The sequence below is a fragment of the Pygocentrus nattereri genome, chromosome 19 (genome assembly GCF_015220715.1).
Source record: "Pygocentrus nattereri isolate fPygNat1 chromosome 19, fPygNat1.pri, whole genome shotgun sequence".
NCBI lineage: Eukaryota > Metazoa > Chordata > Actinopteri > Characiformes > Serrasalmidae > Pygocentrus > Pygocentrus nattereri.
In genome coordinates this window covers 272,221-287,665 of record NC_051229.1, presented here as the reverse complement: position 1 = coordinate 287,665, position 15,445 = coordinate 272,221, and the positions used below count along the sequence as shown (strand labels likewise).

The window sequence follows — 15,445 nt, the reverse complement described above, 5'->3', positions numbered from 1 at the left end:
TTTTTAACTGAGTATGTGACTGTGTGTGTGTGTGTGTGTGTGCGCATGTGTGTGTGTATGTGTGTGTGTGTGTGTGTGTGTATGTGTGTGTGTGAGAGGGAGTGTGAATGAAATAACATGCTACAGCTCCACCAGGGGGTGCAGCTTTATAACAACACAGTAAGCTCACCGGTGGTTTCGGGATGAGATCGGGGATCTGCTGACCGCTGTGCTCCGACTGGAGTCTGAATGAGATCTTGAGGATGGGGAGGGGCCTGTGGAGGAAAGGGTGGAGCTAAATACATCAGGAAATGAAATGCATCTAAAACATGAGTGTGGTGGGTGTGGTCATTCAACTAGTAACATTAAAATGAAATTAAAATAAATTAAAATGAATTAAAATAAAATAGAATAAAATAAAATAAAACAAAATAGAATACAATAGAATAAAAAAGAATAGAATAGAACACAGCCATTAGGGGTGTAAACCGGCCATTAGGGGTGTAAACCAGCCATTAGGGGTGTAAACCGGCCATTAGGGGTGTAAACTGGCCATTAGGGGGGATAAACCGGCCATTAGGGGTGTAAACCGGCCATTAGGGGTGTAAACCGACCATTAGGGGTGTAAACCAGCCATTAGGGGTGTAAACCGGCCATTAGGGGTGTAAACCGGCCATTAGGGGGGATAAACCGGCCATTAGGGGTGTAAACCGGCCATTAGGGGTGTAAACCGGCCATTAGGGGGGATAAACCGGCCATTAGGGGTGTAGACCGGCCATTAGGGGGGATAAACCGGCCATTAGGGGTGTAAACCGGCCATTAGGGGTGTAAACCAGCCATTAGGGGTGTAAACCGGCCATTAGGGGTGTAAACCGGCCATTAGGGGGGATAAACCGGCCATTAGGGGTGTAAACCGGCCATTAGGGGTGTAAACCGTCCATGAGGGGGGATAAACCGGCCATTAGGGGTGTAAACCGGCCATTAGGGGGGATAAACCGGCCATTAGGGGGATAAACTGGCCATTAGGGGGGATAAACCGGCCATTAGGGGTGTAAACCGGCCATTGGGGGGATAAACCGGCCATTAGGGGTGTAAACCAGCCATTAGGGGTGTAAACCGGCCATTAGGGGTGTAAACCGGCCATTAGGGGTGTACTCTGTGTACTTCTGGTCCCAAGCCTGGATAAATGGTGAGGGTTGCGTCAGGAAGGGCATCCGGCGTAAACCTTGTGCTAAACTATCATGCGGATCACAAATATGATGCCATACTGGATCGGTCGAGGCCCGGGTTAACAACGACCGCCTCCGGTGCTGTTGACCAGCAGGGTGCCGGTGGAAATTGGACTACTGTAGGTCGAAGACCATCAAAGAGTAGAGGAGGAAGGCGGGTTAGACAGCAGCGAGAGAGAAGGAAAGGCAGGAGTGTGGAGGTTAGAGTAGGGACTCTGAACATAGGGACAATGACTGGTAAAGGCAGAGAGCTTGCAGACATGATGGAGAGAAGGAAGGTAGATATTCTGTGTGTCCAGGAGACCAGATGGAAAGGAAGCAAGGCCAGGAACATTGGAGGTGGATTCAAACTGTTCTATCATGGTGTAGAGAGGAAGAGAAATGGAGTAGGGATAATCCTAAAGGAACAGCTTGGGAAAAGTGTTCTGGATGTAAAGAGAGTGTTAGACAGGATCATGAGCCTGAAGTTGGAGGTTGATGGTGTAATTTTGAATGTGGTCAGTTCATATGCACCACAGGTTGGGTGTCAGTTAGAGGAGAAAGAGGAATTTTGTAGTAAGATGGATGAAGTGGTAGATGGTGTCCCTAGAGAGGAGAGATTGGTGAGTGGTGCAGACTTCAATGGACATGTTGGTGAAGGGAACAGAGGGGATGAAGAGGTGCTGGGTATGTATGGTGTGAAAGACAGAAATGCAGAAGGTCAGATGGTTGTAGATTTTGCAGAGAGAATGGAAATGGCTGTGGTGAACACGTATTTTCAGAAGAGGGAAGAACACAGGGTGACATACAAGAGTGGAGGGAGGTGCACACAGGTGGATTATATCCTTAGCAGGAGATGCCACCTAAAGGAGATTGGAGATTGTAAAGTGGTGCCAGGGGAAAGTGTAGCAGGGCAGCATAGGGTGGTTGTCTGTAGAATGAGATTAGAAACAAAGAAGAGGAAGAGAGTGAAGACAGAGCCAAAGATGGTGGAAGCTGAAGGAGGAGGATGGTTGCAGGCAGTTCAGGGAAAAATTGCAACAGGCCCTTGGGGGCAGTGAGGAGCTACCTGAGGACTGGGAAACTACAGCTAAGGTGGTGAGAGAAACTGGCAGGAATGTGTTGGATGTTTCATCTGGTCAGAGGAAAGAAGACAAGGAAAGTTGGTGGTGGAATGAAGAAGTCCAGGAGAGCATTCAGAAGAAGAAGCCAGCTAAGAAAAAGTGGGATAACCAGAGAGATGAAGGAAGTAGGCAGGAGTGCCGTGAGGCTAGTGGCATAGCGAAAAGAATGGTGGCGAAGGCAAAGGCTCAGGCCTATGATGAGCTGTATGAGAGGCTGGACAGTAAAGAAGGAGTAAAGGACTTGTATCGTTTGGCTAAACAGAGAGATAGAGCTGGAAAGGATGTACTGCAGGTTAGGCTGATAAAGGATAGAGAGGGAAATGTACTAGTGAGTGAACAGAAAGTGTTGAGTAGATGGAAGGAGTACTTTGAAGAACTAATGAATGAGGAAAACGAGAGAGAGAGGAGGACAACGGGGGGAGAGATAGTGGATCAGGAAGCGCAGAGAATTAGTAAGGTGGAAGTGAGGGCAGCTTTAAAAAGGATGAAGAATGGAAAGGCAGTTGGTCCAGATGACATACCTGTGGAGGTATGGAGATGTTTAGGAGAGAAGGCAGTGGACTTTTTAACCAGGTTGTTTAACAGAATCCTGGAGAGTGAGAGGATGCCTGATGAGTGGAGAAGCAGTGCACTGGTCCCCATTTTTAAGAACAAGGGTGATGTGCAGAGCTGCAGTAACTACAGAGGTATAAAGTTGATGAGCCACACCATGAAGGTATGGGAAAGAGTTGTTGAAGCAAGGCTAAGGCGAGAGGTCCAGATCAGTGAGCAGCAGTTTGGTTTCATGCCCAGAAAGAGCACCACAGATGCAGTGTTTGTGTTGAGAGTGTTGGTAGAGAAGTACAGAGAAGGTCAGAAGTTGGAGTGAAAAATGGTTTCAAGGTGAAGGTGGGGTTACATCAGGGATCAGCTTTGATCCCCTTCTTGTTTGCAATGGTGATGGACAGGTTGACAGATGAGGTCAGGCAGGAGGCTCCATGGACCATGATGTTTGCAGATGACATTGTAATCTGTGGTGAGAGTAGAGAGCAGGTGGAGGAGAATCTGGACAGGTGGAGGTTTGCACTGGAGAGGAGAGGAATGAAGGTCAGCAGAGAGAAGACGGAATACACGTGTGTGAATGAGAGGGAGGCAGGTGGAAAGGTGAAGATGCAAGGAGTAGAGGTCGTAAAGGTGGATGACTTCAAATACCTTGGGTCAACCATCCAGAGCAATGGACAGTGTAGAAAAGAGGTGAAGAAGAGGGTGCAGGCAGGATGGAGTGGGTGGAGACGGGTGTCAGGGCTGATGTGTGACAGAAGAATAGCAGCAAAAGTGAAAGGGAAGGTCTACAAGACAGCAGTGCGTCCTGCTATGATGTACAGTTTGGAGACTGTGGCTCTGTCTAAAAGACAGGAGGCTGAGCTGGAGGTGGCGGAGATGAAGATGCTGAGATTTTCGTTGGGAGTGACAAGGATGGACAAGATTAGAAATGAGCAGATCAGAGGGACAGTGAAGGTGGAGCAGTTTGGAGATAAAGCCAGAGAGGCCAGGTTGAGATGGTTCGGACATGTGTTGAGGAGGAATAGTGGATATATTGGGCAAAGAATGTTGGAGATGGAGCTGCCGGGTAGAAGGAGAAGCGATAGACCTCAGAGAAGGTTTATGGATGTAGTGAAGGTGGACATGGAGATGGTTGGTGTGAAAGTAGAGGAGGCAGTGGATAGGGCAAGACGGAGGCAGATGATCTGCTGTGGCGACCCCTAAAGGGAGCAGCCGAAAGAAGAAGAAGAAGAAGAAGAAGAAGAAGAATAGAACAGATTAAAACGGAACAGATGTGATGTCTATTTCTCTATCTTTCCACCTCCTATACACACACACACATACAAACACACACGCACACACACAGACACACACAGACATACACTCACTCACACACACTCACAGACACACACACACACACAGACACACACAGACACACACACACACACACACAGACACACACTCACACACAGACACATACACAGACACAGACACAGACAGACAGACAGACAGACAGACACACACACACACACACAGTAAAGACACACACACTGTAAGACTGGTCTGATATCAGTGGGCTCAGGATCATTCAGAGTCAGTGAGGGTCATAGAGACCATTCTGAGCAATAGTCCATCCATCCATCCATTATCTTACGCTTGTCCGGGGTTCGGGTCGTGGGGGCAGCATCCTAAGCAATGAAGCCCAGACCTCCCTTTCCCCAGCCACTTCCACCAGCTCTCCAAGGGGGATTCCGAGGCGCTCCCAGGCCAGCTGGGCGATATAGTCGCGCCAGCGTGTCCTGGGTCTTCCCCGGGGTCTCCTCCCAGGTGGACTCGCCTGTGACACCTCCCGAGGGAGACGTCCAGGAGGCATCCTAACCAGATGCCCGAACCACCTCAGCTGGCTCCTCTCGACGTGAAGAAGCAGCGGCTCTACTCCGAGTCCCTCCCGGATGACTGAACTTCTCACCCTATCTCTAAGGGAGAGTCCAGACACCCTGCGGAGGAAACTCATTTCGGCCGCTTGTATTCGCGACCTTATTCTTTCGGTCATTACCCAAAGCTCATGACCATAGTTGAGGGTTTGAACGTAGATCGACTGGTAAATCGAGAGCCTTGCCTTATGGCTCAGCTCTTTCTTTACCACAACAGACCGGTAAAGAGCCCGCATCACTGCTGACCCAGCACCAATCCGCCTGTCAATCTCCCACTCCCTTGTACCATCACTCGTGAACAAGACCCCGAGATACTTGAACTCCTCCACTTGAGGCAAGAGCCTATCCCCGACCCAGAGAGGGCTCTCCACCCTTTTTCACCTGAGAACCATGGTCTCGGATTTAGAGGTACTGATTCTCATCCCAGCCGCTTCACACTCGGCTGCAAACCGATCCAGCGAAAGCTGAAGTTCGCGGCCTGATGTCCCCAATAGGACCACATCATCTGCAAACAGCAGTGATGTGACCCTGAGGTCACCAAACCGGACACCCTCCATCCCTTGACTGCGCCTAGAAATTCTATCCATAAAAATTATGAATAGAATCGGTGACAAAGGGCAGCCCTGACGGAGTCCAACTCTCACTGGGAACGATTCTGACTTACTGCCGGCTATGCGAACCAAACTCCAGCTTTGTTTGTACAGGGCCTGAATGGCTCGTAGCAAAGAGCCATGTACCCCGTACTCCCGAAGCACCTCCCACAGAATACCCCGGGGAACACAGTCGAATGCCTTCTCCAGATCCACAAAGCACATGTGGACTGGTTGGGCAAACTCCCATGAACCCTCCAGAATCCTGGAGAGGGTGAAGAGTTGGTCCAGTGTTCCACGACCAGGGCGGAACCCGCACTGTTCCTCCTGGATCTGAGGTTCGACTATAAGCCGGACTCTCTTCTCCAGTACCCCTGCATAGACCTTACCAGGGAGGCTGAGGAGTGTGATTCCCCTGTAGTTGGGACACACCCTCTGGTCCCCTTTTTTAAAAAGAGGCACCACCACCCCAGTCTGCCAATCCAGTGGCACCGCCCCCGATGTCCACGCAATGTTGAAAAGGCGTGTCAGCCAAGACAGCCCCACAACATCCAGAGCCTTGAGGAACTCGGGACGGATCTCATCCACCCCTGGAGCCTTGCCACCAAGGAGCTTCTTAACTACCTTAGCGACTTCGGCCTCAGTAATGGACAAGCCTATTCCCATGTCCCCAGACTCAGCCTCCTCACTGGAGAACGTGTCGGTGGGATTGAGAAGGTCCTCAAAGTATTCCTTCCACCGCCCAATGACGTCTTCAGTCGAAGTCAGCAGCACACCATCTCCACTATATACAGTGCTAGTGGCACACTGCTTTCCCCTTCTGAGTCGCCTGATGGTTTGCCAGAATCTTTTCAGAGCCGACTTAAAGTCAGTTTCCAAGGCCTCACCAAACTCCTCCCATACACGGGTTTTTGCCTTGGCAACAACTGAAGCCGCAGATCGCTTGGCCTGTCGATACCTGCCAGCTGCCTCTGGTGTCCCACAGGCCAACCATGCCCGGTAGGATTCCTTCTTCAGCTTGACGGCATCTCTCACCTGGGGTGTCCACCACCGGGTTCGAGGATTACCGCCCCGACAGGCACCAACTACCTTACGGCCACAGCTACAGTCAGCCGCTTCAGCAATGGAGGAACGGAACATGGCCCATTCTGAGTCAATGTCCCCCACCTCCCCCGATATCTGGTCAAAGTTCTGACGGAGGTGTGAGTTGAAGATCAATCTGACAGGTTCTTCTGCTAGACGTTCCCAGCAAACCCTCACTATGCGTTTGGGCTTGCCTGGTCTGACCGGCATCTTCCCCCACCACCTGATCCAATTCACCACCAGGTGGTGATCAGTTGACAGCTCAGCTCCTCTCTTTACCCGAGTGTCCAAAACACATGGCCGCAAGTCCGATGACACGACTACAAAGTCAATCATTGAACTGCGGCCTAGGGTGTCCTGGTGCCATGTGCACTTATGGACATCCTTGTGTTCAAACATGGTGTTCGTGATGGACAAACTGTGGTTTGCGCAGAAGTCCAAAAACTGAACACCACTCGGGTTCAGATCAGAGAGGCCATTCCTCCCAATCACACCCCTCCAGGTCTCACTGTCATTGCCCATGTGAGCGTTGAAGTCCCCCAGTAGGACAATAGAGTCTCCAGGAGGAGCACTTTCAAGCACCCTTCCCAAGGACTCTAAGAAGGCTGGGTACTCTGAACTGCTGTTCGGTGCATAAGCACAGACAACAGTCAGGACCCGTTCCCCAACCCGAAGGCGTAGGGAAGCTACCCTCTCGTCCACCGGAGAAAACCCCAACATACAGGCACCGAGTCGAGGGGCTATGAGAAAGCCCACACCTGCCCGCCGCCTCTCACCATGGGCAACTCCAGAAAAGAATAAAGTCCAGCCCCTCTCAAGGAGATTGGACCCAGAGCCCAAGCTGTGTGTTGAGGTGAGCCCGACTATATCTAGCCGGTATCTCTCAACCTCGCGCACCAACTCAGGCTCCTTCCCCGCCAGTGAGGTAACGTTCCAAGTTCCAAAAGCCAGTTTCAGCAACCGAGGATCAGAACGCCAAGGCCCACGCCTTCGGACACTGCACGATCCACAACGCACCGAACCCCTACTACTGCCCCTCCCATTGGTGGTGGGTCGATGGGAGGGCTGAGCAATAGTCTTTGGAGGAATTTGGGTCATTTGGGATTGATCAGGGTCAGTTAAGGTTATTCAAGGTCAATCAGGGTTATTAGTGGTCTTCTGGGATCATTCCGTAATTGAAGGTAATTCAAGGTCATTCAGGATTATTAAGGGCCTTTAAGGATCAATTGTGGTCAATCGGGGTCTCACAAAACAAACACTGCATATATTCCACACAGTGAAGATTCTGAACCTGAGCGTAAAAATTACTGAGAGCAGCTCAGTTACTCAACCTGCTGCTACTGACACTGAAACATGACTGTAAAGTGTTTTCTGTGTGAATCCATATAAAAAAAAATGTATTTAAATGTATTTATCACATATATTTTAGCAACATATGAAAATTGCTAAACATGTATTAATTAAATATATTTTTTAATGTATTTATCTGTATTAGTTATTCTGTGCTGAGTTGAGTGTAATGAAGGTTTCAGATGTAGCTAAACGTACCGAATGTGATCTGCACTGTACTTTACATTAACCACGTACGTCTGCAATCAGACTCTCACACACAATGTACTTCATATGAACAAGATATCAGATCAGACCTGCATCTTACAGAGTAAGTATATTTAACATGAAGAGACTGGAACACAAACTCATTTCTAAAGGCATCAGACAGTGAAGAGCATCAGACAGGATTCTGGAGATGTTCCTCCACTTTAAGATGGAGCTGATAAACTCATTTCTAAAGGAATCAGACAGTGAAGAGCATCAGACAGGATTCTGGAGATGTTCCTCCACATTCAGATGGAGCTGATAAACTCATTTCTAAAGGAATCAGACAGTGAAGAGCATCAGACAGGATTCTGGAGATGTTCCTCCACTTTCAGATGGAGCTGATAAACTCATTTCTAAAGGAATCAGACAGTGAAGAGCATCACACAGGATTCTGGAGATGTTCCTCCACTTTCAGATGGAGCTGATAAACTCATTTCTAAAGGAATCAGACAGTGAAGAGCATCAGACAGGATTCTGGAGATGTTCCTCCACTTTCAGATGGAGCTGATAAACTCATTTCTAAAGGAATCAGACAGTGAAGAGCGTCAGACAGGATCCTGGAGATGTTCCTCCACTTTCAGATGGAGCTGATAAACTCATTTCTAAAGGAATCAGACAGTGAAGAGCATCAGACAGGATTCTGGAGATGTTCCTCCACTTTCAGATGGAGCTGATAAACTCATTTCTAAAGGAATCAGACAGTGAAGAGCATCAGACAGGATTCTGGAGATGTTCCTCCACTTTCAGATGGAGCTGATAAACTCATTTCTAAAGGAATCAGACAGCGAAGAACATTAGACAGGATTCTGGAGATGTTCATCTTTACATTTATTTTATTATTATTACCCATACACTTCAAAATAAATGTATTTAAAAATATATTTGGTTAATATGGCAAATATTCTGATGTACATTTTAGTGTTTGGACTGTATTTCAGCATCGACTGCAGTGTGTTTAAAATGTATTTAAAATGCACTTTATTGCCAAAAGTGTTTGGTCTCTGCCTTCACACGCGTACCCAGACTCATCCATCGGATTTCCATATGGAGAAGCGTGATTGGTCACTCCAGAGAACACGTCTCCACTGCTCTAGAGTCCAGTGGCGGCGCATTACACCACTGCATTCCACGCTTTGCACTGCGCTTGGTGATGTAAGGCTTGGATGCAGCTGCTCGGCCACAGAAACCCATTCCATGAAGCTCTCTACGCTGTTCTTGAGCTGATCTGAAGGCCACATGAAGTTTGGAGGTCTGTAGTGATGGACTCTGCAGAAAGTCGGTGACCTCTGCGCACTATGCCCCTCAGCATCCGCTGACCGCTCTGTCATTTTACGTGGCCGACCACTTCGTGGCTGAGTTGCTGTCGTTCCCAATCGCTTCCACTTTGTTATAATCCCACTGACAGTGGACTGTGGAATATTTAGTAGTGAGGAAATTTCACGACTGGACTTGCTGCACAGGTGGCGTCCGATCACGGTACCACGCTGGAATTCACTGAGCTCCTGAGAGCGACCCATTCTTTCACTAATGTCTGTAGAAGCAGTCTGCAGGCCTAGGGGCTCGGCTTTATACACCTGTGGCCGTGGAAGTGACTGGAACACCTGAATTCAGTGATTTGGATGGGGGAGTGAAAACTTTTGGAAATATAGCGTATATAAAATACCCCTATATATTTTTTTTCATATGGCTACACATAACTAGACAGGAAACCACAAAAATCACAATAAACACAGAATAGCTATGTAGCTGTACTGCTAACCCTTTTATAGCTAGCTTACTTGTTAGCAAATTAGCATGTTAAAGAGGATAGGCTAGCTCTTAGCATCTGAAATGAAGAGCCTGGTGTGTTTACTAAAGGCAGGAGTAGCATATGAGGAAAAAAGAGGCAGTAAAAAGGCACAAAAGTAGCTTAGCAGCAAACGAAGTTTACTAGTCTACCAGCTAGTGTTAGTGAACAGCCAGCATCAGCTAGTACAGTTTAAGCTAACCAGCTCATTCAAGAAGGTCTTCTCCTCTAAATCAATGAAAATATCGTGATGAAATAAAGCTGAGAAAGTTCGAAACGTCGGTATTTATCACACGTATTCTAGTGGTTTTCACTGAAAACACTGTAATTTCATTCCAGCTGCTGCTGCTGCCGCCGGCGTGTCGTATATAATAAATCAGCACTTCGGACCGAGAACTTTAGCCCTCCAGCCCATCCTGTTTACACCACCATAAACCTTCAGCAGCGTCTGGGTGGAAAAACCCTCAGAGCTTCTTTAAACAGGTTAAAGGTAAAAGGTCTGAGAGGTGCTTCTGATGCGATGTTCTAACGTACTAATCTGAGACACTTCACAGTTTTCACGTTAAGTAGGATGCGGATATCAGTGGTGGACAGTACCTGAGTACCTGAGTAACTGAGTACCTGAGTACCTGAGTAACTGAGTACCTGAGTACCTGAGTAACTGAGTAACTGAGTATCTGAGTAAATGTAATTAGTTTCTGTACTTTAGTATTTTTGGTGTATCTGTACTGAAGTTTCTCCATTCTGGACTTTCTCCTTTCACTCCACTACATTTCAGAGTCTAATATCCGACTTTTTCCTCCTACATTTTGAGAAATCTGTCGTTCCTTTTGGTTTCTGTGTGTATAAAAACGTAACATGTCAAAACGAAAGAAGCGCAAAGCCAGAGCACCAATCAGGGCCCAGCGGTCACTTTGTTTAGAGCTGGTTTTGACCTGTTGGTCAGACCGACCCAGTGCAGCACGCGGTTCAACGTCAGCGCAGCAGCGTAAAACTTTGGGAGAGTCTGTTCAACATAAATGATGAACTAACCTAACTTTGTGTAAATAGAGCACAATATAGAAATATGTCCACATATGCAGTCGAGACTGACGCGGCTTTTTTCTGAATTTCTACAAACACCATTTCATTTTATAGTAAATGAGTTTGGGCTGGTTTATGTTTATGAACAGACGCCTACAGATCAACATAGTAAAGGAGCTCATCTGTGATCCTGAGTTTAAAGCCAGTTTTTATTCAACTTAAACTTGGAACTAAGTTGTAAATAAATCTGAAACTGAAACTTTGCTTGTGTGTAAAAAGTGATTTCAGAGCCACTCGGTTCTCCCTGATGGAACCTGTTTACCTTCAGTGTTTTGTGCTTCTGATCATTTTAATAGACGTCAGCGTCACTAATTAATGACGTTCTATTAAAAGACTGGTTTACCAAGAGAGACGCTGGAGGACTTTCACCTGAAATGAGTTCATGAAGCCAGTCTGGTTATAAAAATGATAACAGGACATCAGAGCCAGAATTACTCTTTTAGTACTTTTACTTTATACTTAAGTACATTTGAAGGGAAATACTTTAGTACTTTTACTCCAGTGGAGGTCTAAAGGGAGGAACTTCTACTTTTACTGGAGGAATATTTTATCTCTACTTTAACTCAAGTACATGATTTGTGTACTTCGCCCACCTCTGGCGGATATACAGGGTGAGTCAAAAGTCACAGGACATTGTTTTATTTATTTTATTTTTTATGCTGTCACAAGCCTCCATGATGCGGTGCTGAAGGTGGTGTTTGTTGTGGATTTTCTCAGCATACACAATTTGATTGAGATGACCCCAGAGATAAAAGTCCATAATTAAAAAAATAAAATAAAATAAAACCTGTCCTGTGACTTTTGACTCACCCTGTACAGCCTTATACATGTATGATAAGCAGCGCAGCAACCACTATGGCACAAACAACAGGACAGTGTTTTAGATCATGACACACTGAATAATAAAAATAAACAACACGTTTCTCACCAGTAGACGAACTAGAGGCAACTATATCATCTAAATGTCTGATATAAGATTCAGATAAAACATATGGAATGACCTTCACAAGCTTGATTAACCGCCTTTAATACACAATTCTATAATCTAAGAATAGCTCAACCGGTTTGCACTGAAGTCCCTGTAGATACTAAATAACAAGGCTGGGATTTTAAAGTGTTAAACTAGAACAGGTTCATGTGATCACTGTTAGCTTAGCGCTAACATACTACTAGAAGTCCAATAGGGGCGCTAGTAGAAATTAACATTATAGGTGTTTTTTTTTGTTTTGTTTTTTTCATCAGAGTTTGATGTTTATGGTCTGAACTGAAGGCCGAGCTCCAACGGTCTCGGTTCACTAAACTAACGACTCATCCATTCATACACATCACTGTAGACCCCGCAGAGCTCTGGCACTAACGTAGCATACGGATCTGTCCCGACTAATAACTCGGCATTTAATTCTAATCACACAGCAGATTTTATATTTTGCCCACATCATTGCTCGCATTTCATCTGGCCGAATCCCAGATGTTACAGTGTTGTATTACATCCTGTGTTCACAGCTCAGACTGCAGCTCTATAACTCAGCGTTCTGACCAACACATACGACGCGACTAACAGCAATAAATATGATCAATAATCTGCTCCAATATTTACACTTAAAAATGTAGACTTTTCTCTTCTGAGCTAAAATGCTATCAGCTGAATGGATGGAGCTTAACTGCTACGAGCTGATTGGGGGGGTTTATGAAAATGACTTGGTTTTTGTGACATTGTCACTGTTCTTGCAGTTTAGTTTCCATACATGAGCTGCTTGTACTGGATATTAAAGACACTTTAACAATGTTCATGTACTTCATTAAACCCTTTAATCGAGAAATGAGAGGGAGGTTCAGTTTTGGGTCCTTTAAACTTTTAATCCTCACCAACATCAACACAAATAATGCAGACCTCCGTTTGCAGCACCGAACGGGCTCTTTAATCCGCTCCGTACAGAACCAGGAGGATTTCACATGATGTGGTAAACAAAAAAGTGGGTGTGGCTTCTGAAATTCCTCCATATATTACACTCCTAAATACCAAACAGCACTAATAACGCACACACACCTCACACACACACCTCAGTACCTCTGAACCATTAAACTCGTCCATCTGGTTCTGACCGGTTTGATTTGTAGAGCAGGCAGGTGAGTGTGCGTGTGTTTGTGTTTCTAATTGTTCTCATTCTGACAACCAACCAACACACACACACACACACACACACACACTGCAGCTCTTAGAAACCACATTCTGAACTGAACTCTCTCACATTCACTTTCAGATCTTCACCTGAGACACAGGTTTAACCCGAATCCTCAAAACTAAATAATATTAACAGCAAAGATCATAAAACCAACATTCAGTTGACTCTGGCTTGCCAGCTAAAAGAGAAGTCCACCTCTGAATCGCTCTGTTCTAGATAAACTGACCGAGTCAGAGCCGTTCACAGTGGTGGTGATGGGAACCAGACGTCCCTCTAAAAGCTCCTCACAGTGGTGGTGATGGGAACCAGACGTCCCCCTCTAAAAGCTCCTCACAGTGGTGGTGATGGGAACCAGACGTCCCTCTAAAAGCTCCTACAGAAAGTTCCTACATGAACTGGTTCTGAATTCACTGCCTGATGACTGAGACGCTGTTTTATGAGAGTTTAGAGAACTTCAACTCCATTCATGGTGGAGGGAGACATGCAGGGCGCTGTGTGGCAAAATAGTCCCCAAAGAAAACTCATTATTCCAGATTTTCCACTGTTTTCCATCATCAACATTCCATATAAACTCAGAAGACTCGTGTAGGTTCTCTGGTGGTTCTGGATGGTAAATAAAGTGTCTATATCTGTATCGTAGTCATGGCAACACCTGGTTCCCATCACCACCACTGTAAAGACGTCTGAACCAGTTCACACCAAACTGTCTGAATCTCTCTGATTACACCTCACACACATTTTAACTGACACTATAGCTACATTAGAGTGATGTGTCAATACAGATAATAAAAGCCTGAATAACTGAATAAAAGAATTAATAAATGAGTGAGTGAGTGAGTGAGTGAATTAGTGAGTGGGTGAGTAAGTGAGTGAGTGAATGAGTGAGTGAATGAGTAAGTGAGTGAGTGTGTGAGTGAATGAATGAGTGAGAGAGTGAGTGAGTGAGTGAGTGAGTGAATGAGTGAGTGAGAGAGTGAATGAATGAGTGTGTGAGAGAGTGAGTGAATGAATGAGTGAGTGAGAGAGTGAGTGAAACAGTGAGTGAGTGAATGAATGAATGAGTGAGTGAGAGAGTGAGTGAGTGAATGAATGAATGAGTGAGAGAGTGAGTGAATGAGTGAGTGAGTGAGTGAATGAATGAGTGAGTGAGTGAATGAATGAGTGAATGAGTGAGTGAGTGAGTGAGTGAGTGAGTGAGTGAGTGAGTGAGTGAGTGAGTGAGTGAGTGAATGAATGAGTGAGTGAGTGACTAGTTCTCACTGTGCTGTTGTTCTGATGATGATGACTGGAGTTTCTTCCTCCTCATACTGCGGTAGAATCTGGAGTTCCGGCGGATCGGCGCTCTGATCAGTTGCTCTTCATCCTCCTCCTCATCATCTTTTACGGGTGGAGGGGCTGCGGTGGGTTTGGGAGACGATGGCTCTGCGGCCTTCTGACCCCACTTACCCCGGAACAGCGCCGTCATCGCCATGGCGATGCCCTCTGGCCCTGACAACTAGGGGCAGAAACCAGCGTTCAGAAAATCCATCAGGTGGACCAGAACACGCAGAACTACTGCCTGCAGATACTCTCTGTCTGTCTGTCTCTCTCTCTCTGTCTGTCTGTCTCTCTTTCTCTCTGTCTGTCTCTCTCTCTAAGTCTGTCTGTCTTTCTCTCTGTGTCTTTCTCCCTCTCTTTCTTTCTTTCTCTCTCTCCCTCTCTCTCTTTTTTATTCCCTCTCGGTTGTTCTTTTTCTGTCTCTGTGTTTTGTTTCTCTCTCTCTACCTGGAGCTCAGGTGTGTTATTAGTCTCAGGTTTACACTCTCACTGGTTCGCTCATCTCTCTCTCTCTTTCTGATCCAGAATTCCCACAAGACTCTCTGTCACTCCTCCCTCCATTCTGTTTCACTCTCAGCTCCTCCCTCATTCCTTATCTCTCTCTCTCTCTCTCTCTCTTTCTCTGTACTGTACTTTCCTCGCTCGTCCTGTGCGAGTGTATCAGGTAAAGTCACTCACCTGACGCTCTGAGTGAATGCAGCAGTATCGACTCGCCCCGCACTGACCTCTCTCTCTCTAGCTCACACACACCTGCTGCCTGTGTGTGTGTGTGTGTGTGTGTGTGTGCGCGCTATGGTCCCTGAGTTCTTTCTGTTCAGCCGATCAGCTGACTGCTCAGAGTTCAAAGGTCACACTTTTGAACTGTGTGTAAAACACTCTCCATAATCCTGCTGAACACACACACACACACACACACACACATACACACACACACACACTCACACACACACACACACACACACACACAGAAACAAACACACACACACACACACACACACACACACAGAAACAAACACACACACACACACACACACACA

The 15,445-nt window shown here is 46.4% G+C and overlaps 1 protein-coding gene across 2 annotated transcripts in view; it reads right to left on the bottom strand.

Moving 5' to 3' along the window:
- The window catches only part of ngef (neuronal guanine nucleotide exchange factor), a 38,726-nt gene extending 23,581 nt beyond the window's left edge, over positions 1-15,145 (bottom strand). Inside the window, exons 1-3 of one of the 2 annotated variants that reach the window (XM_037531109.1) lie at positions 15,087-15,145; positions 14,352-14,586; positions 170-254 (exon numbers count right to left, since the gene is read on the bottom strand). In XM_037531109.1, the coding sequence (XP_037387006.1) occupies positions 170-254; positions 14,352-14,562 (296 nt within the window). In that variant the 5' untranslated portion in view covers positions 14,563-14,586; positions 15,087-15,145. Of the gene's footprint in view, positions 1-169; positions 255-14,351; positions 14,918-15,086 lie in introns of those variants that run through there. The other variant, XM_037531108.1, reaches the window with a different exon arrangement.
- Positions 15,146-15,445: the final 300 nt, after the last annotated feature.